We start from the raw sequence: 22,876 nt of genomic DNA on the forward strand, positions 1-22,876 counted from the left end.
GGCCTGTGTGTGTATCCAATAATCAACGTTCATTGAGGAATATCATGGGGTGATGGTTTTAGTCATTGGCAACAGTCCGTGCAGTCTTCTGTGCAGCTGAGACCGGTTTATATCCAGGGAAGAATCTCTTCTCACCGAGCGGAATGCGTGTACTCATTAGTCACTGTGTGATACACTAATGACACAGGCACAACAAGGCAAGGTGTGTCTGATACACATGCACTCCTCCTTTAAACCTCACTATTATTGCCTGACTACGTCTAGGTCCAGTGAGCTTCCGGCACTTTTAATTGCTGAAATAAAATAGAAGAAAATAAGAAAATGAACAGTAGGCAATAATATGTATGGCCAGAGGAACCGGTTCTATTGCATTCATTAGGACTTATTTTTTATACAAGATATTCTAATTGATAATATAAAATAAAATAGAAGGAAACACAAAGCAAGGACAGCAGGGTGTAGTGGTTAGCATTGTGGCTTCACTGCACTGAGAAGATGAGTTTAATTCCCACTCATGGTCTGTCTGTGTGGAGTTTATATGTCTTCTTCATATTTGACTGTGACTTTGGGTGACTGTTAATAAATAACATTATAAATACAGATGCAGGTAGGCGGGAGACGGTCGCTACTGGGGGACCCTGGCTAAGGTCGACAGGGCTGGAAGGCCGACACAAGAATTAGTTCGACAATGGCAAAGTCAACAGTCAAAAAGTCGACATGAGATTTTTACAGTTTTTTGAGCAGACATGTGCCGACAGGTGATCTTTAATGTCCTACCATCCACTACGGTGCGGTGGGAGAAGAAAATAGTGTGCCGAGCACAACGGTACACTTTGACGGTGTCCATGTCGACGGTGTCGACATTTGGGTCATATAAACGTGAAAAACTCAAGTCGACCTTTTGACTGTAAGGGTTGACTGTCGACCTTTTGACAATGCTTCAGTGGTCGACACAATGACCCATACCCAGGTAGGCTGCATGGATTTATGTTTATGTTACTTAAGGCGGGATGTACTAAAGGGAAAATGCGGTAAAACGGGGGTTTTACCGAATTTTCCTATGTATTATTAGCCGTCCGCCCTGTCTCCGCCTGGCAGGGTATCTCCACCCTCTGGGTGGTGATACCCTATAGAAGCCTATGGGCTTCTATCGCCGCCCGCGCGACCCCCCCTCCCGTCCTCCATCGATCTCCTCCTCCCCCAGCAAGTGTCACAGTCGGGAGAACATCCGGCTGCAGGGGGAGGAGGAGACACAGGGGGACACTGACAGCCGCCGGGATGTGACGGAGACCCCCGCACACCACATTACAGGTATCGCAGGGGTCTCCACCACCGCAACCCGATAATAGCCGCATATGTTAGTACATATACGGTAGCATCGCGGTGACTGTCAGGCGAAGGGCGGTGATGTATATTAATACATCCCGCCCTTAGTTGCTACATATTTTGTGTCAGCGAGTAAAGCAAGGGTTAATATTGTACATAAAAGGGGCAGACTAGATGGATCAAATGGTTCTTATCTGCCGTCAAATTCTATGTTTCTATCATTGTGGCTCTGGAATTTGCCTGTAAGCAATGTATATGGGCGTTTGTTTTGTTTTTTTATAAAAAAATAAAAATAAAATTCCCCCCCTAAAATTATCATTAACCAAATAAAATAATAATACTAATAAAATCTAATCGTGAAAATAGCTGAGCTGAGACTGAGAGTTGCAGGTCTTTCAGTAATGTGTGTGTACATGAGTGTCACACAGGAGTGGTGTGTGTCCTGAGAGCAGCGGTGATGTCACTACTGTGTCATCAGTGGGTTGGTCGGGGTTGTAGAGTTTCACCTTTCTCCAGTATCTGAGAAGTCTGGAGGAGTCAGGAAGTGCCAGATCTGCAGCAGCTTCTCCGAGGACAAGCACTGTGGATTATAACCCCCATGCAGCACAATGGAAATTTAGCTTTACAGGATTAGACACTGCAGGTAAACCCAGGAATGAACTACCGGCACAGACACAGGACATTGTAGCTGCTGCTGTGACATTATTCTGTTGTGGCTTATGACAAGGATATTGAATATATTATGGCTTTGAATGCTGTAGACTCTACTTGATTTTATTGATACTTTCAATTTTTTTGTCAGCAGCATTGCTGGATAGCCAGGTTTAGCCTACATTAATGGTCACAAAATCGCTTGAGTGTTTATGACAGGCTTGGGTAATCTGCTGAGCAAAAGCTGTTATGGAACTACAAGCCCCAGCATGCACTGTCAGCTTCACAAGATGCCATAGGAAGGTGTTTCTGATGGTTGCGCTTGATTCAAATATATGGAAATAGCATCTCACTCTATAAAGATCATACAAAATAGACTATGGTTAGTGAATAGGGTCTATGGCTTATGTGTGTGTGCGCTCAGGAGATCTTATATCTGTATGTGTGCGCTATCTATATATATAAAATGTATTTAGCTTTATTTTATAATTAACTCACTTTTTAACGATTACCGGGCACCGTGTGCCAAGCTGCTGTTCTTGTTTTTAATACGGTCTATCTTTTCCCACGGTCCCTGGGTTTGCAGCAGTGCAGATGCGCTAGATCCCAATTTGAAGAAAATTACATTTTTATTGAAGTACTGTAGGAACTTTGTGCACGGTTCCTCTGTTGCATTTTCCGATACAATGTGCGCTGTGTTTATCAGCCCTTTTATTTTCCCCATAAATTATACCGGCAGTTGCCTGCTAGCATGATTTAGGTATCCAATTGTCTTTGCACAGACTCCCTACGGTCGGAACCCATTCGATCAGGGGAGTGCTCGGAACATTAAACGGCTAACGACCAGGTTATTTATATAACATCCCTCTCTCTCACTTGCAGTTATTTCAGTGGAAGCAGCTGGAGAATTTGTACTTTCGGGAGAAGAAGTTTGCAGTGGAAGTTCACGATCCCCGTAGGTAAGAGAGAAAGCCGTCTGATGGGTTTTGCAGGTGTGCATTCAAGGCAGAGAAGTTGTCAGAGTTCAGACATGTATGTGTGTGTGTGTGTGCGTGCGTGCGTACAGTATGTGTATTATTGTGGTAGACCCAAGTCAATTGTCGTTTGCAGATAATTGATATCATTATTTTGACAATGACTTTATTACACATATAAGGACTAAAAGCTATAAGGGCATGATTCAGAGACGTACGGGATACCGATACTTATGGTGTTGATTATTGGACGAATGTGCAAACGGTGGCAACTGCACATGCGGCAAGGAACCTTGCTACCAATGAGGGTTTACTGGCAAAGTTTTGGACATTGACAAGCATGGACCTTTTGGTGGAGGTAACGGCAAGTGGCAATGACGCAGACGTGTCGCGACCATCTTTGGGGAGTGTCTCTGCCTACAACTGCAATCCCGGACCCAGGAAACATGGCGTCTCAGTTCCTGCTGCCATTCTACGGAACCAAAGGATTACATAGGGAGATGGTTATCCCAGAATTCTGCGAACATCACAGCTGCAGGGACCTGCAATGCCACTTTGGGCGTCTTGATACATTTCCAGGCGGCTACAGCATGCGCATATTTCCGCACATCTGCTACGTACAAGATCGTCTCTATGAATGCATTAGCCCTGATGTACTTTTACTGCTGTCAGACCACTTGAAATGATCATGTTCGCTGGTGCATGCATTACGCTGTCACTCTTATCTGTATCATTTATCAAACTTTCTTCTCTTAACCTCACATTTTCAGAATATCTGTGTCAAGACGAACCTTTGGCCAGAGCGGTTTTGTAGTTCAGACGTGGTATGCGAACAATTCTGTGATCAAGTCCATATGGGTGATGGCAATTAGTCAACATCAATTTTACCTGGACAGAAAGCAGAGCAAAGTAAGTTCCCACAATCTTCCCGAAATTGTGCCGTCCCATTTTAAAGTTTCTCCTCCAAATATTTGCTTGATCTTTTGCCACTGTTTGCTAGATCGTTACTGGCCATTATCAGATTAGTGGTCATTTATCATAGCGGCTAATGACCTTTCTGAGCGTCATTAGGGAGCTTTCCCTGGGAAAGTTAGCATCTAGGAAGGACACAGTTGGACATTTAAATTTTAAATGTAAATGTTTACCTAGGCATCATCACAGCACCCGTGCTGACAAAGTGACAGAACTAGTACCTCAGGTGGTCTGATTTTTGTGTTTTAGGTGTTAACTCTCTTAGAGGGCTATTTATCAAAGCTTGCGTAAAGATAAACTATCAACCAATCAGCTCCTAATTGCCTTTTTTCAAAAACAGCCTGTAACATGACAGAAGCTGATTGGTTAGCTATTTATCTCTCTCCACTTAATCTCTCTCCAAGTTTTGTTAAATCTCCCCTTAAACTCTAGGCCCAGCATTTGACATTATTGCTGATCTTTTACAGGCCAAAATCCCCACTGCCCGCAGCATGGACGATATTGCCGTGGATCTCTCAGAAAGCGGCACAACCAGAATTTCCAAAATGGTGGACGGGAAGAACCCAGTTATCATGGCGAGCAGCGGCAGCTTAATATCGTCAGGTAATAATGGTCTTTTATTTCATTCAGCTGATGTCTATTGCATCTTGAATAATGTGGAATAGACAGATTATAGATACAATTTAGAACCTGATTATTATTCTTATTATTTTTATTAATGAGGAAACATTTCATGAAACAGGTTCTCTGGACTCCGAGGTCAGTGAGGATCAAAAAGCTGAGAAAATTGTGGAATTAAAGAAAAAAGAGAAAGACTTACAGGAAATCCTCCTGAAAAAAATTGATGAACTGAAGAAGATCTGTATGCGAGAGGCGGTAAGTCTCGGTGATGGGGGGGTGTATCTTGATCTGATATTTGGATACCACACATCTTACTATTACAACTGAACTTTATTAACATATTTCTGGTTCTACATTTTATTGCGTAGAAACAAATCTCAAAAAGCAATCTTGAAAAATATCCTATATAATAAAATACTCCTCACCTCTGACGGGGGAATTCAAGCATTTTGCACACAGTCTACAACTAGATGGCGCCAGACAGAACAATTTAAGTGCTGCTTTGTTCGGGCATGCACAACCGCTGACATTACTGTTATGATGTTCCGTCATTTTGACGGACTGGCAGCTACTAACAAAAAAAGTTCAGTCAGTCATTTTTGGGGGGTTAAGAAGCGCAACAGCTTAATTTGTGTAATTGTTGTTCTAGGAATTGACCGGTAAACTTCCAACGGAGTATCCGCTCACTGTTGGTGAAAAGCCCCCCAATGTTCGCAGAAGGATGGGTACTACGTTTAAGTTGGATGACAACATGCTTCCTGGTGTAGAGGTAGGTTGCTAGTTCTCTAATCGTCTTTTATCTAGTAGGTTGGACATCAGGCCTTGGGCCAAGGCAGCATTTGCTTCCTACGTGTTGAGGATGAACATTGTCTTCTGCCTACAGGAAGTGCACCAGCCACACTTCCTGTGTAACCGGATATCATACCGTGTTAGGCTGTGGAATATTTATTCATGTTGTTTTCTTTGCTGCCAGGATTCTGATCTGCAAACGTTGGAGCACAAGTTCCTCATACAACAACAAATGGTGGAGGCCACCAAGAAACTCTTGATGGAACCTGACCTACGCAAGAACGTCAAGCGCAAGAGGAAGCAGGATTATTCTGATTCCATAAAGAGACTGCAGGACATAGAAAGTGCAATCAATGAGTACAGAATCAAGAGTGGCAAGGATCCTACAAAAAGGGCCTCTCTGCTCATACAAGGTATACAGATCTGCAAATTTCCAACAGGCAGCTAGGCGTACATAGGGTCCGATCAGTGGCGTAGCTACCATGCGGCAGACCCCGCGGCTGCTTGGGGAGCGAGCGCCAGCAGGGTTTGTCGCAGGTGCCGCCGGTGCTCATCAGGCAGCAGGAGCAGCATCAGGGGCAGAAGCTGGGAGGGTGGCTCCAGCGGTGCACGAGCCCGCCAAGAGCCGCCCCCCCACCACCAACCTCCCGTTATCAGTCGCCACCAGGCAGTTATACACTATGAACTGCAGGTAGCCCCTATCACTCATCGAATGTGGAGCCTGCTACAAAATGTGGGGGGCGCCAGACGATATTTTGGCTGGGGGGAGAAAATTTTGTAGTTACGCCACTGGGTCCAATTAAGCTTTGTTAGCACAGCAAAAAAGGCCACAAAAGGGCAAAACCATGTTGCACTGCAGATGGGGCAGATGTAACGTGCTAGATTTGGGTGAGGTGTGTTCAAACTGAAATTTACATTGCGGTGTAAAAATAAAGCTGTCTAATATGTGCGGGCTACATGCAAAAGCAGCCAGTATTTACCCTGCACATAAACAATTTAAATGTATTTGCTCCCCTTGCATAGAAACATGGTATGTTCCGGACACCAAATTACTTGTTTTTCTCTTTTCTGAATCTGGCTTATAGAGGAACAAACCAAGTTAGGACTAAACTCGCCTTAGGGTGGATGGATTTTTATCATAATGGTGCGTCAGTATCACAACAATGTTAGTCAGCTGCGTCTGATTCGGTTTGATATGAAGTGGTTAAATCTGGGCATCCCTCGTTAATGTGAGGTTACAGTCGGGAATAATTTATTACTTTTGGTTAAATTCTGCAAAACAAAACTGTTCTCTGCAAGTAGTGTTTCCTTTTGGTGAACTGCTCACTAAATATTTTTTTCTTGTTTGTTTTCTATTAGATGACATCATCCCATCAGAAAGCAGCTCCTTGTCCGACACAACCACCTTTGATGATGGTAAGTCTCCAGTGAACACTTGCATGCATACTGAGTGGCTTCAAACAAACCCATTATAAAAAGCAGACAGTCCATTTTCTAATAAAGAGACCCTTAATGGTTTAAACATGCCGTTCATTTGCCATATACACAACGGCTGTCAGAAATAGGTTACAGTGCCACCTAGTGGCGGCTGTTCTGTGAGTAAACAATAACACTGCACAGGGATCCTCAAGTGCAACTGAAACTGTCTTTATTTAGCTGGCCACTTGGCAACAGATAGTAATTTAACTTTTTCCAACGTGACTGTGGAGCAGCTGAGACAGCTGCACTGTGGTGCACCGCATGTGTTGCACAAAAGTCTACTCCATCTGCTTGCCTAAGATAAGTTCAGCGTTCTCTGATTTGCCTCTATTCTTGCCTCTCTTTCAGATGACTCTCTGTATCTACAAGGGCACGGATCCCTGCAGAATTCCCCTAAAATACGACCACCGAAGTCCATGGGGGACCGAAGCCTTTCCAGAAAGTCCTCGCTCAATGAGCAGTTTTCAGACATGCGCTTGGCGAGGTATTGCACCATTACCCGTGCGCCAGTAGGGTTATATAGGCCTGTCGTTTCTCGCGCTTACATGCGTTTCGCTTTCCAGGGAGAGTTCCGTTTTGTACTAGTGGAAAACTGTCTTAGGAAGCCTCCTGATAAATGATGTCACAAATAAGTAGTAAAAATAGATTCATGTGATGGGTTTGTTTTACTTATCACCCAAAAGGAAGCAGGGGGTGGATTTTATTACATGAACTGACGTTGTTTTGCGTGGCTTTCTGGTTTAGAATTATTTTTGTCCAGGAGGAAGTTGGTCAGAGCTAACTGTCATCTGCATTTATGTGTAACCAGCAAGTACAGTGTGCTCTAGATCAGAGGCTCTACGGTCTTTGATGGAAGGCTAAATACTATAAATATCACGTTCCATTGGTGGAACATTATAGAGATAATAGATTAGAAGAGAATTTCAATAGAAAGCCATGGCCTTAAGCTGGGCAGACATAAGACGGTGGGTACCCAGCAAACTATAGGGAGCGAGGGGACACGGCATCGCCAAGCGCATATACATATGCAAATCCCAGCAATCCGTGCCACAGTTTTAGTCCTCCCTAATAGCAAAACTGAGGCAAGGCATGCTGGGACTTGTAGTTTCTCAACTGCTGGAGAGTCACAGGTTGCTTACGCCTGGCTTAGTGAGTCTGTACACATCTATAATTGTACCAATTGAGCAGTATTATATACATGCAGGGAATTATATTCTTATTGTGGTCAACTGTTAATATAAGGAAAATAAAGACTGATTATTAGATTTCTACAAATCTTCTGTATGTATGTAAATTTGCACTTCGCTCCCCTTCTCTATGAAGTAAGTGAGCTTTGAAGTTAGGTAGAAATAGGACACTGCCACCAAGTGGTCAAAATGTCCTTGAGGGCACGAAAATGCTTAAGATCTGTACTTGTACTTTTTGTATTTTATCCTGCACATGTGTTCTATTTATTAATGCAGTTTGTGTGCGTGTTCCCATATATAGCCACAAAGAGCCTACATCAACACACAGCAGCCCGTACAAGACTGCGGAGAGGAAGCCTCACGGGGGAAGGAGCATGCCGTCCACTCCTGTTCTAACACGAAATGCCTACAGCAGCAACCACCTCCAGTAAGACGGGAACAACTTTATCAAACACATTTGTGCAGCCAAAACTTACAGGAGAACTACATTTGGCTATTTTTTTGTTTCTAACCTTGCGACCACTGTATTTTGGAGAGAGATAAAAGACCAGCCAATCAGCTCCTACCTGTTATTTTCAGGTTGTGTTAGAAAACGGACAGCAGCTGCATGCCTGACTAGTACTTTATCTCTCTCCAAGATTTGATAAACCCCCCCTCCCCCCTTGTTTTGCCATGTTTACTAAAGAAGTGCAACATGGCAACCTCCGTTTTAAATAATTTTGGCTTTTAAAGGAATGGCCGGATTAAGACTTGTGCGGGCCCTGCAATAAAATGGTTCTTAAAACACCCACTTTCCCCCCACCACCACCAATATGGCCACAGTGCCCCATCTGATTAGTCTATTAGTTTTACAAATTGTAAAAACCTATAGATTCTAGTTTTTCCCAACTTAATTTTTTTTTCCGCCCCCGCTAGGAATGAAGGGATGATCCACCACAGCAGCAGCAGGCAGCGTCGCGGAAGTCTGGAATCCCACACGCCTCTCATTGTGGACTCTGTCGATGGCAGCGCAACCTTCTCCATCTCCAAGAGTCAAAGAAGCAACAGCACCGAGGTTCTAGATGACGGGTCCTCTTACACCAGCCAGTCCAGCTCGGAGTACTACAGCACACCCCCAAAGCAGAACCACTGTTACACCACTCAGACACTGGACACCCGCCGCGATAGGAGGCGGCACAAGAAGCAAAACTTCTCCGCGGCAAACTCTGGGAGCATGCCCAACCTGGCGCACAAGGATGCACGGAACAGCGTTTACCAAATAAACCAGAACCAGCCATCCTCAAACTATTATATCACAGGGTACTCGGCGTACCATGAAACCGATCCCTATTACAACGGGGGTTATATATATGAGAATGACACAGAGGGACAATACAGTGTTAACCCCTCATATCGAACCACTGTGCATTATGGTTATGACCCTTATAGGGATGTGAGATATGACGGGGACCAGATTGTGCCTCACAACCCGTATGCAACACTGAGGCTTCCTAGGAAGAAGCCGGCAAAGACCACCGAGCAGATCACAAAGAACATTCACAAGGCCATCGTGGCCGAGCATTTACGGGGATGGTACCAGCGGACGGCCTATCAGAAAGAACCAGTCCACGGACAGCAAGGAATGGTTGAACCTGATCGGGGGTCACAGAGAAGCCTTTGTTTTGCCTCTATGCCGGTTCCATCGTCACCCAGCATCCGGGCCCCATCCTGCTCTTCTGGTAAGGACAAATAGTCATCTCTGTGCTCAGTTAATATGAGTTCCTCTACATTGGATATCATTTTACATGTGCTAAGCCTAGGAGGGAGATAACATGGACAGAGATTAAGGGGTAGATGTATGAAGCGGTGATAAAGGAGGAGAAGTGGCCCATGGCAACCAATCAGCACTGAAGTTACATCTATAATTTGCATAATATAACATGATACAGAGAAGCTGATTGGTTGCCATGGGCCAACTCTCCTCTGGTTCGCTTCTTCTCCCTTATCACGGCTTCATACATCTAAGTATTAAACATGCCGCCCCTAACTGCCATTTTCCAGACCAACCTCTAACATGTCAGTTCAGGGCTGATTGGCTGGTACTTTATGTCTGTCCACTTATTTATTTACAGTTTTACAGTTACACTTTATCTCTCTTGAAGGCTTAGTACATTAACCCCTAATTGGGTTGTGATGTGAAGTTCTGAAACGGCTTATTGCAAGCAGACCACTTCTTCAATCATCCCTTTTTTACCCAATCCAATTGGTCAGTCTTATGGAATCTGGCAATATAACTTTATTGCCTAAAGCCAAACTGACGCACCGGTTCGGAACACCGTTTTAGACCTTGTGAAAGATCCTGAAACTGAGTAGATAATAATACTTGGCAAGATATATATTGGAATTGAGAACTAAATTCTGCAAATACATAGGTACAAATTTGGGGCATTTAACAAGCCAGAAACTATTTGAAGTAATTGAATGCCATTATAGCATAGTAGAGCTTATACACACTGGGGGCAGCCATATTTTTGTGGCCTAGATTGTGCAGTGTATTTGTTTACTTGAATCCATTGATCCTTGGTTGCTATTGTAATTTGGAGACTCCATTCTTATTTATATGGGATGAGCTGGGTGCTGACGTCATTTGCTGCAAGTTGTGTGTCTGGGGCCCATTCACCTATGATTGGGTACTATTGGGTACTATTATCACACAGATCTCATTGCATAATGCGATCATATCGGGTGGATGTATAACCTGGCACCCACAGGGACAGGGGTTCCGAAAGGACCCGTCCCTGCCATGTGCTGTGAGGGCTGCCCGGCTCCTGCACATGTCTTATGACTGTCGGCATCCTAAGTGCCGGTATTGCGTATCACACCAATATACACATATATAACTATATTTATTTGTATTCACATTGCAGTGTCCTCCACAAGCACAACAGGAAGCCGGTGGGTACACAGCAGCACAGTGCCCTACCCAGAATACAACACTGTACCCCACCCGACTTACACCGGCTACTCCACGGCATACAGTAGCACACCTCTGCCGAGCAGGTAAGCCCGGATTGCAGTCAGACTGGCTCAGCTGTCGCATCTACATTCTCGGCTTCTCCTGAGCCGGAACGTGTTGAAAACGGTCTTCTCCTCCAGGTGCTTTGTGTTCCCTCTGCTGCTTCTGGGAAGGGGACTGTTTGATTTAGAGGATGTGGGAAAATACTGTTACAGCAAGAAACATATTTTTCATTCCGAGCTTCTAACATTATAATTGTGGCTCTACCAGTTACTGACACAGACCACAGCTGTAGGAACCAGGAAAGGGAAAAACATTGTCTTTTGTAATGTAAAGTCACCAGTTCTGCCTTAGAAATGTCAGGGGGTGAGATGTACTAAGCCTTGAAAGTGATAAACCACCAACCAATCACCTATTACTTGTCATTTTTCAAACACATTATGTGACACGGCAGTTAGGAGCTGATTTGCCGGTACTTTATCACTCTCTATTTTATTTATTTTCAAGCTTAGTACATCCGACCCAAAGTGTGGCCATGATTGATGTGTTTGCTTCGGGTGTGGATCATTGGGGTTGACAGAGTCGAGGTCCACAGTCAATAGGTTGACCACTATTGGTCATCAGGCAGAAGGTCAACACATAAAAAAAGGTTGACATAGGAAACAATCAACTGTAAGCACCTGGGCACCAGGAAATGGTGCCCAACAGGGCTATTCAAATGCTGGCCATGGTACATCAGCTCACATATACCAGGGGTGGCAAGCTGATACGTGCAAAAAGGACCCATGCGAGCGCTCAAACTGGACTTTTTGTACCGCGCCCAATATTTTAGTTAGCTTTATCTATACATGGCTAAACCCAACCATAATTAGCATGTTCAGCGTGAACAAAATATCTAAATAATATCTCCCCAGGATCTCCCATAACTTTGGGAACAAAATAGTAATACAACGAGACTGGTTAACAACAGATCAAGGCTTGGAGATAGATAAAGTTGATTAGCTCCTAACTGTCATGTCAAAGAATGTGCTAGAATGGGCAGCTGCTCCTGTTTAGGGAGATTTGGTACATTTAACTCAGAGAGATGAGAGGGCCATGCTCGCAGGCTTTCAGTCTGTAGACTCCTAACTGCCATGTTACATGCTCTGTTTGAAAAAGGACGGTTGAGAATGTGGTTAGTTGGTACTTTGGGATCTATTCATGAAGGGATAAGAGTGGAGAAGTGAGCCAGTGGAGAAGTTGTCCATGGCAACCAATCAGCATGTATCATTTTATTGAATGCATTTGATAAATGTTACTTCAAAGTTGATTGGTTGTCATGGGCAACTTCCACACTGGCTCACTTCTCCACTCTTATCCTTTCATGAATAGATCCCAAAGTACCAACTAACCACGTTCCAAACTATCATTTTTCAAACACAGCATGTAATGTGGCAGTTACACACTTAAAATATTAAGTGTGTCCCTTTAAATTACAGATGTGTATTTCCTTGTACAACAAACATGCATCTTTGTGTGTGCGAGTTGTATATGTAGTTTCGTAAACATTTTATTTTCTATTTTGATTCCTAGAAGTTTTCTCACTTATACCCCCCAGCTCGATGACGCGGACATTACCCCACTAGACGACAGCTCTCTTCAAGATGAACAGGACATCTTGTGGCATGAAGATTCCAAGCCGGGCACTTTGGTCTGAAGCAAGATCCTCAAGACGTTTGCTGACTCTTCAGTCATCACCTCATGTGCCTTGCAGTGACTGCGATCTTGCATTGGTGCTATGGAATTCCACTGACTTTTCTAATGGCACAGGCTTGCCATAGAGAAATGGTCAACATTCTAAGGATCGACTAGCAACGCACTTCTAACATGCTGTCTGGTAAAGAAAAGCACTTAGTTTTATAACTGAATTTGAAAAGCACTTTGTGGAATCGCTGTGTGACAAGGACGTAATGGCAAACTGTGAATATCACTGGAGTCTAGGCCTGTTTTCCATCAAAGCACAAAAAGTCACATTTTGGCGTCACGGACAGGTGAATGAGTAAATGGTGTGCTCGAGAGCTGAAACATTGCAGTCAGTACTGGATCAATCAAATGAAGGATTTTAACAAGAATGCATATGTGGAAGATGTCCTTTTTTTATGCCGCCATTTTGTTGAATACCAATCGAATGCTTCCAGTTAACGTGAAAAGAAAAAGGTTTTATCGAACTTTCCCTAAATACTGTAAATCTTGGAAATGTATATACGTTTTCTTCTGGGATACTTTTTAATTACATTGTATGGTTTTTTAATATATATATATCATACTATTCCATTACTTACAAGCTTGATAAATTTATCATGGTACAGCTCGGATTTTTATAAATGATCACCATACCTTTTTTTACGGAATGGTTATAATCTGCTGGTCAGGTATCACAAATAACTTTTTATTATTTGCAATAGAACAATAGTTTTTTTTTCTGTGTGGAAGGTACGGTGGAGATCTGTGAGCGTGTCAAAGGCCAGAATGATTTTTTTTTTTTTGCTGGTCATGCTCAACAAAATAAAGTCAGAATTATTTTGAAATATTTTCTATTTTATTTTACCCATTATCCACTAAGGCTCAATGTACAAGACAATTGCAACTTTCTTTGTTGATTTAAGAGGTGTCAGGTCTTTGGTAACCCTTACATTTTAAATAAACCTGTTGGCTTCTTTCAATTTCTTTCCATGTTAAACGATATTGCAGAAGGCTACAATTTACAGCGGCTTACATTTCTGTGCTGATATTATGCCATTGAAATGCATTTTGCACCATCAAATTTGCCATCACTAATACCCAATTCACACTGGCAAGCCGGGTCGCACCCATGATTTTGGAACCACCTTGCCAGCGCTTTCAGATTATTCACCCGACCCAGCATAACGCCAGGCAGGTGATGTCATCAGTAGGCATCCAAGTTATGTGAAGGGGGAGAACTAATTTAAATTTAAAAAAAAATCCCCCCAAAATTTGAACATTGACATATTTCTATGATATGAATTTAAGAAAGCAACAGTTTAGTCACCGATTTTTTTAAATTTGGTATGCGGTCCCTGGGTCGATAGTGACATAAGGTTGACAGAAGCTTATGGTCGACACAAATAAGGTCCACATGGGTTTATCTTGTTATTTTTAAAAAATGGTGGTTTTTCATACTTTACTATCCAAGTAGGCATAGAGTGAGAATATAATAGTGTGCCATGCGCAGTTGGGCACCGTGCCCGAAGCGTGGCGAGTGCACATGGTACACTTATACTGTATCCATGTCGACATAGACACAAAAAAATGTGAAAAACTCATGTCGACCTTATTCAAGTCGACATCAAGCCTGTGTCAACCTTCTGTTAATGTCGATCTATGGAATATCGACTATTGTTAGGTGTCGACCATGTCACTGTTGACAAATAGTGATTTACGTAGTGACTGTCAACGTAGCCATTGTCTATCATCTATTCTGTAACCTTATTCCTAACTTCCTGTTGACGTATAACTCCTGCTATCCCCATATGGGCACAGGCTAAATTTGGAACATGGGTGTTACTATGTAGACCATTCCGGTCCTCCAGATCTGCCAACAGTCCACATTTTGCAAATCACCTAGCTGGTGCACAGGTGCAGTCATTACTAACTGTCACACTTCCCAAACCACCTAGCTGGTGCACATCTGTAGTCATTACTAACTGTCACATTTCCCAGATCCCCTAGCTGGTGCACAGCTGTAGTCATTACTAACTGTCACATACCCCAGATCACCTAGCTGGTGCACAGCTGTAGTCAGTACTAACTGTCACATTTTCAAACCTGCTGCAGTCATTCCTACTATAGATCCACAGGTTGCCTGATATACATGACCTGTTGGTAGATCTTGAGGACAGGTTTGGACACCCCCGCAGTCAGGGCCGTCTTTCCCATTGGGCTGAATGGGCAGTTGCCCAGGGGCCCAAGGATTGTAGGGGCCCAGCCCAATTGGGAACACTGCACTGCCCTGGGGAATGGTGGTGGGGATGCGGTCAGCGGCGACGGTGATCCAGGCAGCGGGGGGCTGGGATCTTGATGTAGCGATCCGGGAGGCGTGTGGCAGGGATCCAGGCAGCAGCTGTCAGCGGGGACAGCGGTGATTCGGGCAGCGGGGGGCTTGATGTAGCAATCTGGGCGGCATGTGTCGGGGATCCTCCGGGCAGCAGCTGTCAGCATTGTCCATACAGGCAGTGGCGACTCAGACCTTGCTGTTGCGCTATTTGTCGCCGGGCGGGAAGCGCTGCTGATTCTGAAAATTCTGGCCGGACGCTGATTGGCCGGACGCTCAGCCAATCAGTGTCCGGCCAGTCTTTTCAAAATCTGCAGCGCTTCCCGCCCGGCATCAAATAGCGCTACATCAAGTTCTGAGCGAGCTGCCTGGACGGACAACGCTGACAGCAGCTGCCTGGATCCCCACCACACACCGCTACATCAAGCTCCCAGCCCCCCCCCCCGCTGCCTGGATCACCGCCGCCACCGATGAGTCGCCTAGACAGATGCCGCTGACAGCTGCTGCCCGGATCCCCGCCACACAGGATCCCCGCCCAGCCCTCCTCTGCTGCTGCACATAGGTGGGTGGAGGGGGGCCCTAAAAATTATTTTGCCCAGGGGCCCAGTAGATTGTTAAGACGGCCCTGCCCGCAGTAGCACATTACCAGAGAACAGAGGGGCATTACCTGTTTGCAGTAGCTGCAGGTTTTTCCAGTTGCTCTGAGAAATGTCAGAAGGTTGAACAATTCCTTTCACTATTCTATAAAAGTCACAGTGACCTCTTAACTTACAAAAGCAGGAGAACAGCTCCGAAGACAGATCACATATTTCAGGACACGGCATGCTGAAACAGGCGCCAGTGTTACCCCTCGCCTTGTCTTAGCTTCAGGCGGGATTAACCAGTTTTCTGCAAGACAGGACTGTGGATCCCACTCGTAGCCTCACACAGGAATGTTTCCTACTTATGGTGTGAGGTGGTTTTGTTTATTTTTCTTTCACACTATTTTGTAAACAGATTCGAGAATCGTGCTGGTCCTTAGTCATTTGGATTATTGGGATTGTAGCGGAAAAACTGATCCAATGGGTTTGAGAGAATCGTATTTATTTGTTTATATTGCATCTTCTTGGAAATGATTCGCATTTTCTGCTTCTGGGGCCAATTTTTTAGGTCCTGTAATAAAAAGAGGAATTGTTGGAAATTGGTTGCTTATGTGTGTGTGTTTATTTTGATTATTTTCCAGTTGACAAAAATAAGTTGCAAAGCTTGGGGAAAACTTTTGCCAATCTCTGTCCTAAACAATAATTGCCCCCATAGTCCAGCCCAATGTCCCTCTTCCCTATTGCAACCCAACACCAACCTCACACTCGCCCAACAGGTGAAGTAGCCACAGCAATTGAATTGTAAACAGTGCATCGTTCCCAGGGTTGGGGCACAGTCAACTTGGCACCAGGACACAGTAGCGATAGAGGAACCAGGAACACAATGATCGCAGGTGTGCAGGTTGAGTCCGTTTTCTGTACTTCCCATATGCAATTGTCCTGCAGTTTGTTAGTGGTCATCTCAGTGTACTTATGTTTCTCTGTGAACTAACCAGATACAGGTATTATTTATACAGTGTCTGCTAGCCCAACCCCCTGCTATTTGGGATGTGGTCATGCCATAATGGGGGCACAATTAGTGCTTGCAAAATACTAGCCCCCCCTCCAAAACAGCACGAGCACCAACAGCAGGCTTCAGGGAGACAGGAAATACCTCCAAACCTATTGGGTGTTGGGGCAAGTCCGTACAGTTTGGGTTCTGTGTATGCTTAAACTCACCATCGGGTATCCCCCTGGCCTCACTTGTCCGTTGATACACTTAAATACAACTTATATATAACCTTATCTAAAACTTAACCTAAAATAAAGACACGACACAAGTGCTGGCATTTCAAAAACAGAATGTCAAATTTATTTGACAAATTAAACTAAGACTATGAATGGTGGCGGCGCCAAAGAACGGTCATTATAGGAAGGTGGGGTTAAAGATCACTAAGTCATACATACAACGCTGGATGACCACTCTCCCTGGTCAGCCACCAGGCCTGGTGGTGACGGCCATCCCCCGGGCAGAAGCGTGGCCCATGACAATCGTTGTCGAGGGAGAGTGTACCCCACTATCTACACACATACAGAGTTCTTAAAGCATGACCGTTCTTTACCGCCGCCGAAGAGGAAAAGAGAAACAGGGAAGGGTGGGTGGGGCTTCTTGGACAGGGGCAGATCACTCTAAACTCGTGATCATTCCTACCCTGCTTAGACCCTCCCCCTGCTCTGATAGGCCTTGTGCCCATCCTCATTATCATAGCCATGTGACCAACAGCAGAGTGTAGCCTGTGAGAACCCTTAGTGGTTTATGTCACTTCAGGCTTAATCAGCCTTCTGTGTTTCTTAAACTCACCATCGGGTATCCCCCTGGTCCCACCTGTCTGTTGATACACTTAAATACAACTTATATATATAACCTTATCTAAAACTTAACCTAAAATAAAGACACGACACAAGTGCTGGCGTTTCAAAAACAGAATGTCAAATTTATTTGACAAATTAAACTAAGACTATGAATGGTGGCGGCGCCAAAGAACGGTCATTATAGGAAGGTGGGGTTAAAGATCACTAAGTCATACATGCAACGCTGGATGACCACTCTCCCTGGTCAGCCACCAGGCCTGGTGGTGACGGCCATCCCCCGGGCAGAAGCGTGGCCCATGACAATCGTTGTCGAGGGAGAGTGTACCCCACTATCTACACACATACAGAGTTCTTAAAGCATGACCGTTCTTTACCGCCACAGCCAGGCCCTAGGCCGCAGCCACCGCCACCACTAATAAAAAACGCTCAGCACCGTGCCGCTAACCAGGCAAAAATGTTGCCTAAAAACAGAGCCATACCCTCCGGGCTCAAATGCACGCCGTCGCTCCTGTACAGCTCAGGGCGCTGGAAGCTGATGGCGTCGTGTCGAATGACACTCCCGCCGTTAGCTAACAGGTATCTTGCCACCATAGAGTTCACCTTTTTCCGTGAACGCTCAATGCTGGTGCATGATCTCGCTGTCCTCCATACTATCCTGGATATCATGAAGGACCACACTAGCATACATGACGGCAACACCTGGGCAATGATGTGAAGGTCCCGGACAATCATGGAGCGCAGCTCCAGGACGGATCCCCGTCCAAGGTCATTCCCGCCTAGGTGGAATATAATGACCTCCGGGACCCCAAACTGCTTCACGGCACTAATCATTTGGGCCTGCAGTGCACACCACCTCATGCCCCTCACTCCTAACCACCTAACCTCCCCAGCTTGCGGGAACATGCATACGTCAGAGGCGATTTTCGCCTGCGAGGCCCAGTACACAAACGAATGGCCCAACATCCACACAGACTTAACGTCCCGTCGATCTGAAAATATGCATACAAGAGGTTAGTTAGTCGGAGAAAAACTCATTGTTGCACTCACACGCTAAACAGGTTATGGAGATAGGGAGGAGGAAAAACCGTGGCCGACCAGCTCTTGAGGCACAAAACACACCGCCCGGAGTAAACTACCAAGTACGCCATGCCAGATTGTAATTATAGCCAAATTGTGCCCCCGGGCGAATGTGAAAACACACCTCAAGGCCCCCACTGGAAGTTGGCGAGCGCTTATGCGTCCAGTCGACCATGGTGATCAGTGATAGATAAAGACGGCCGAATGTACCTTCGGAATGCTGCCGAGCGCCATCGACCCAGAGATTGAATCTCTGCGTCGGAGCGGCCATCCGCAGCCGCCGGGGTAGCAGCCCCGATCCGGAAGGAATGCGACCCAAATTCCTTCGGATCAAGGCCTATGGCCTCCAGCGCTCGTCCCAAGACGTGCCCAAACTGGTATTTGGTGAGAGGCGACCCGTCCTCGTGCATCAACCAAGCACCAGGCAGATTCGGGCGCGCCTGTGTCAAGGCCGTAGCCAGCGCCACAGGGCACGCCCCCTCCACCGTACATGGGAGCAGGGACAGCCATCTCCCCCTACCGGCCTGATCTGTCTTGGATCGTCGCAGGTGACAAAGCACCGAATCCTCCTGGACCACTAGATCGTCCACGGACAAAGGTGAAGGAGCCCGTTTCGATGGAGCCACCAGCTCTCCAACCCTGAAGGCCCCGTGATACGCCATTGCAAACGCCGTTCGGAACAAAAGGACCTCGTAGGCAGGCCAACAAATGTCCCTTAGGGCGTCCAGCAAAGCTGGTAACAAGGCCATATCAATCGGGCGTCTCCGGTCTGGGAGCGCAGGCGAGGCCCTCCGCCAGCCACGTAATGCTCTCGACACCAAAAACGACCGGGACGGGTCCGCCCTACCCTGCAAAGCAGAAAAGAATCCTGTATCCTGCGCACGGAGGCGACAGAACGACCTAATGAGTATAAACTCCAAACGAAGGCCACCATGGCCGCATTAGGTGTCTTACCTGTTTGAGGGGCAGACAGCCGAAACGGCTCCCACTCCTGCCAACCTGCCCGATAGCATTGCAGCGTCGTGGGCGCAATAGCCCGCATGGCTAGCCCCTCCATTCCGGCCTGATCATCTGCCAAACATAAGAGGGACAACATTCACCAACGGGAGAAGCATGAGGTGCCAGGGCCCGGAACTTAACCCAGTCAGCCCTGGACAAGGCGTCCGCCACGGAGTTCTCCACTCCGGGAATATGTCTTGACACGAAGTGTACATTCAGCAGCAAGCATTTTAAAACCAGCCGCGCTAAGAGGCGAACCACTGGAAGGGAGGCGGAACCCTGGCGGTTGATCGCGTGCACCACTCCCAAATTATCGCACCAGAAAACAATGCTAGCATTGCGCAGCCTGTCGCCCCAGATCTCCAAAGCTACCACTATTGGGAGCAGCTTGAGGAGCAGCAAGTTTTTAGTGAGGCCCTCTGTGACCCATTCCGGAGGCCACGGTGCGGCGCACCATGACCCGTCCAGGAAGGCTCCAAAGCCCACCCCTCCTGCGGCATCAGTGAACAATTGCAGTTTGTGGTTGTCGCAGGGGGGGGAAGGCCATATGAGGACCCCATTAAACTGTTCTAAGAAGGAGAGCCACACGCGCAGGTCCCTCTTCAGTTCGGCTGAAAGCCGGATGAAGTGTAAGGGGTGTCTTACGCCAGAGACGGATCTCTCAAGTTTTCTACAGAAAACCCGTCCCATGGGAATCACCCTGCACGCAAAATGTAGCAGACCCAACAAAGATTGCATCTGTCGCAACTGCAGCTTACCTGTGGAGAGCCCGAGGGCTATCGCCGCCCGCAAACGGGACAGTTTGTCAAGGGGAAGCCTGCAGCACCCGGCAACGGTGTCGATTTCGATGCCCAAGAAGGAAAGGCAGGAAACCGGCCCCTCCGTCTTGTCAACTGCCACCGGTACCCCTAGATACTGAAACAGGCCCTGCATGTATGCGAGCAGAGCTCCGCAGCGCGATGATTCCGCGGGGCCCACACACAGGAAATCATCCAGGTAGTGGGCCACCCCGGACTCCCCTGATCCCGTAACAACGCACCAGTGTAGAAAGCTACTGAAGCGTTCAAAGAAAGCGCAGGAGATCGAGCAGCCCATGGGCAAGCACCTGTCCACATAAAATCCTGTGGGGAGGCGAAAGCCCATGAACCGAAACGATTCCGGGTGCAGGGGGAGGAGGCGAAAGGCCGACTCTATGTCGATCTTTGCCAGCAGTGCACCAGGGCCAAAGCCCCGAACCATTGTTAAAGCCTGTTCGAAAGATTGGTACCGAACCCGGCACAGTTCTTCGGGGATGGCGTCATTCACCGAACTGCCCACAGGATGCGACAGGTGTTGAATGAGCCGGTACTTACCCGGGGCCTTCTTGGGAACCACTCCCACTGGGGATAAAACTAAATTGGCCACTGGGGGGAACTGGAAAGGACCTATCATCCTACCCAGTGAAACCTCCTTAGCAACCTTATCCAAGACCACCCCGGGCATCTGTATGGCGGATTTTAAATTTCGGGGCGACGAGGTCGACACCTCCCCGTCAATGGGGAGGCGGAAACCCACGTCGAATCCCGTCCGCAAGAAGGAAGCCTCCTCCTCTTGGGGGTATGCCGCCAGCCAACTGGCCATGCGATCGAGCCTAACTGGGGAAGGGGCCTTATTGAGGGTGCCCCCCTGCCGCTTGAGCAGCTGGAGGGCCTCCCTGCTTTCCTTTTTTGCAATCCTTAGCCGTGTGGGGGCCCCAACACTTAGAGCAGCAGTGCTTGTACTTGCATCGCGCACCCAGGGAACAGCCCGCCCCGTTGTATGCGTAGCATCGACCAGCGGAGGATCCCCCGGCCCCCCCTCCTGCGCGAAAGGGCGCCGTGGCCTTCTTTGGAGGAGGGGTGGGGGCAACGGTCGGTGGAGCTGCAGGTTTTGGGCCCATCCAAATCTCTACATCTTTGCAACCTAGGTTCATGATTGCCAAACCCGACTGTTTCCTTCTGAAACTGTCGTCATAGGATCGCCATGTCGAGTCCCCATCAGTAAGGAACATAGCATGAATCATGTGCATGTAACGCACCATATTCATGTGTTTCTGGGGCCTAGTTTCCAGGTAACAGGCGGCAAACATGAAGAGGCCCGCTTGCCACCGGTGGTAGGTGCAAAAGGCCTCCTCCCCAATCCCCCCTTTTCGCGTTGCTGCGCGGTAATCTTTTTCATCCTGTGCTGTCATTTTAAAGAAATTTACATATTTCCCATCTCTGATTCGCTCTTGCACGCTGCGTCTCAGGCCCCTAAGCACAGCGGTATTTTCGCACTGCATCACCTGACCTCTAGGGTACAGGGGGGACCCTGAGCTACCACTGGAGCTGGAATGGCGGCGACATCGCCCATGGCGACGCCGACGTCTCCGCGATTTACGTCCTCCCTCTTCCCCGGACGTAGCGGAGTCCGAACGCCCGGAGGATGAGGAGGAGGTGCGGGAGTCTCTACGCCTGCGCCGCTTGCTCTTCTTTTTTGACCCACCTGAGGTGCCGTCCCGAGGCACAAGGCTCAACTCCAAAGGTCCACCGTGGGCAGGAGCATCCGTGGAGGCTGGCCGGACAGCTGCAGCCGCGGATGTGGAAGCTTCTGGAGCATGAGTACCACCGGATCCTATCGATGCTTGGGCCATCGTGCTGGGCAACATGGACAGGGAAGGTGGGGATGCCACGGGGGAAGACGCCACATTTGGGGCCTGCCCCAAGAAAGATGACAGTAGCGCCAGGAACTGCCGCGCATCCTCCCCCTCCATAGGAGTTCGGGGGCCCGGGGCTGCCTGGGCTACAGATGGGGCCCCGCTAGTGGGAACCACTGAAGGCCCGCCCCCCGTGTGCTGTTGAGGGATCCTCCTAGCCGCCTGCGTACCTGTGCCTGTGTACTGTTGCGGGGGAGCGATGGGGGCAGCAGGCGGGACCAGGCCTGAATCAGGCCCCGCCTGGCGGGTGCCTGACCTGGTCGCCACCTGTCGATTTATTGTGCCACGCGGGCGGCGGGTGCCCTGCCCGCGCCCGCGACTGACTGCACCACTGGCGCTACCCCTGCCCGACCCCCCTGTTACAGGAGAGGCCACGGCGCTGCGGCCGCGGCCTCTCCTCGTGTGTGACGCGGTCGGATGCCCGGCCGCGTCATCGCTCTGCGCCCCGGCCGGGTACGCTAAGGCTCCACGGGCGCTACCCCTGCCCGACCCCCCTGCTGCCGGAGAAGCCGCGGCTTCTCCTAGCGTGTGACGCGGCCGGACGCCCGGCCGCGTCAACCACCCGCGCCCCAGCCGCATCGTCGCGCCCACATGCGCTAGCCACCACCGA

General features: G+C 47.6%; 1 protein-coding gene across 4 annotated transcripts in view; it reads left to right on the plus strand.

The window, feature by feature from the left end:
- The window catches only part of FRMD4B (FERM domain containing 4B), a 207,184-nt gene extending 191,987 nt beyond the window's left edge, over nt 1–15,197 (plus strand). For 3 of the 4 annotated variants that reach the window (XM_083156012.1, XM_083156011.1, XM_083156009.1), the window contains exons 12-23: nt 2,860–2,936; nt 3,722–3,860; nt 4,391–4,526; nt 4,666–4,799; nt 5,194–5,313; nt 5,518–5,746; nt 6,693–6,749; nt 7,161–7,296; nt 8,301–8,426; nt 8,915–9,717; nt 10,906–11,038; nt 12,567–15,196. In XM_083156012.1, coding sequence (XP_083012138.1) covers nt 2,860–2,936; nt 3,722–3,860; nt 4,391–4,526; nt 4,666–4,799; nt 5,194–5,313; nt 5,518–5,746; nt 6,693–6,749; nt 7,161–7,296; nt 8,301–8,426; nt 8,915–9,717; nt 10,906–11,038; nt 12,567–12,690 — 2,214 coding nt within the window. In that variant the 3' untranslated portion in view covers nt 12,691–15,196. Of the gene's footprint in view, nt 1–2,859; nt 2,937–3,721; nt 3,861–4,390; nt 4,527–4,665; nt 4,800–5,193; nt 5,314–5,517; nt 5,747–6,692; nt 6,750–7,160; nt 7,297–8,300; nt 8,427–8,914; nt 9,718–10,905; nt 11,039–12,566 lie in introns of all 4 variants that reach the window. The other variant, XM_083156010.1, reaches the window with a different exon arrangement.
- The last annotated feature ends 7,679 nt before the right edge of the window (nt 15,198–22,876 follow it).

The sequence above is a fragment of the Crinia signifera genome, chromosome 8, assembly GCF_055691185.1.
Source record: "Crinia signifera chromosome 8, ASM5569118v1, whole genome shotgun sequence".
In the NCBI taxonomy this organism is placed as follows: domain Eukaryota; kingdom Metazoa; phylum Chordata; class Amphibia; order Anura; family Myobatrachidae; genus Crinia; species Crinia signifera.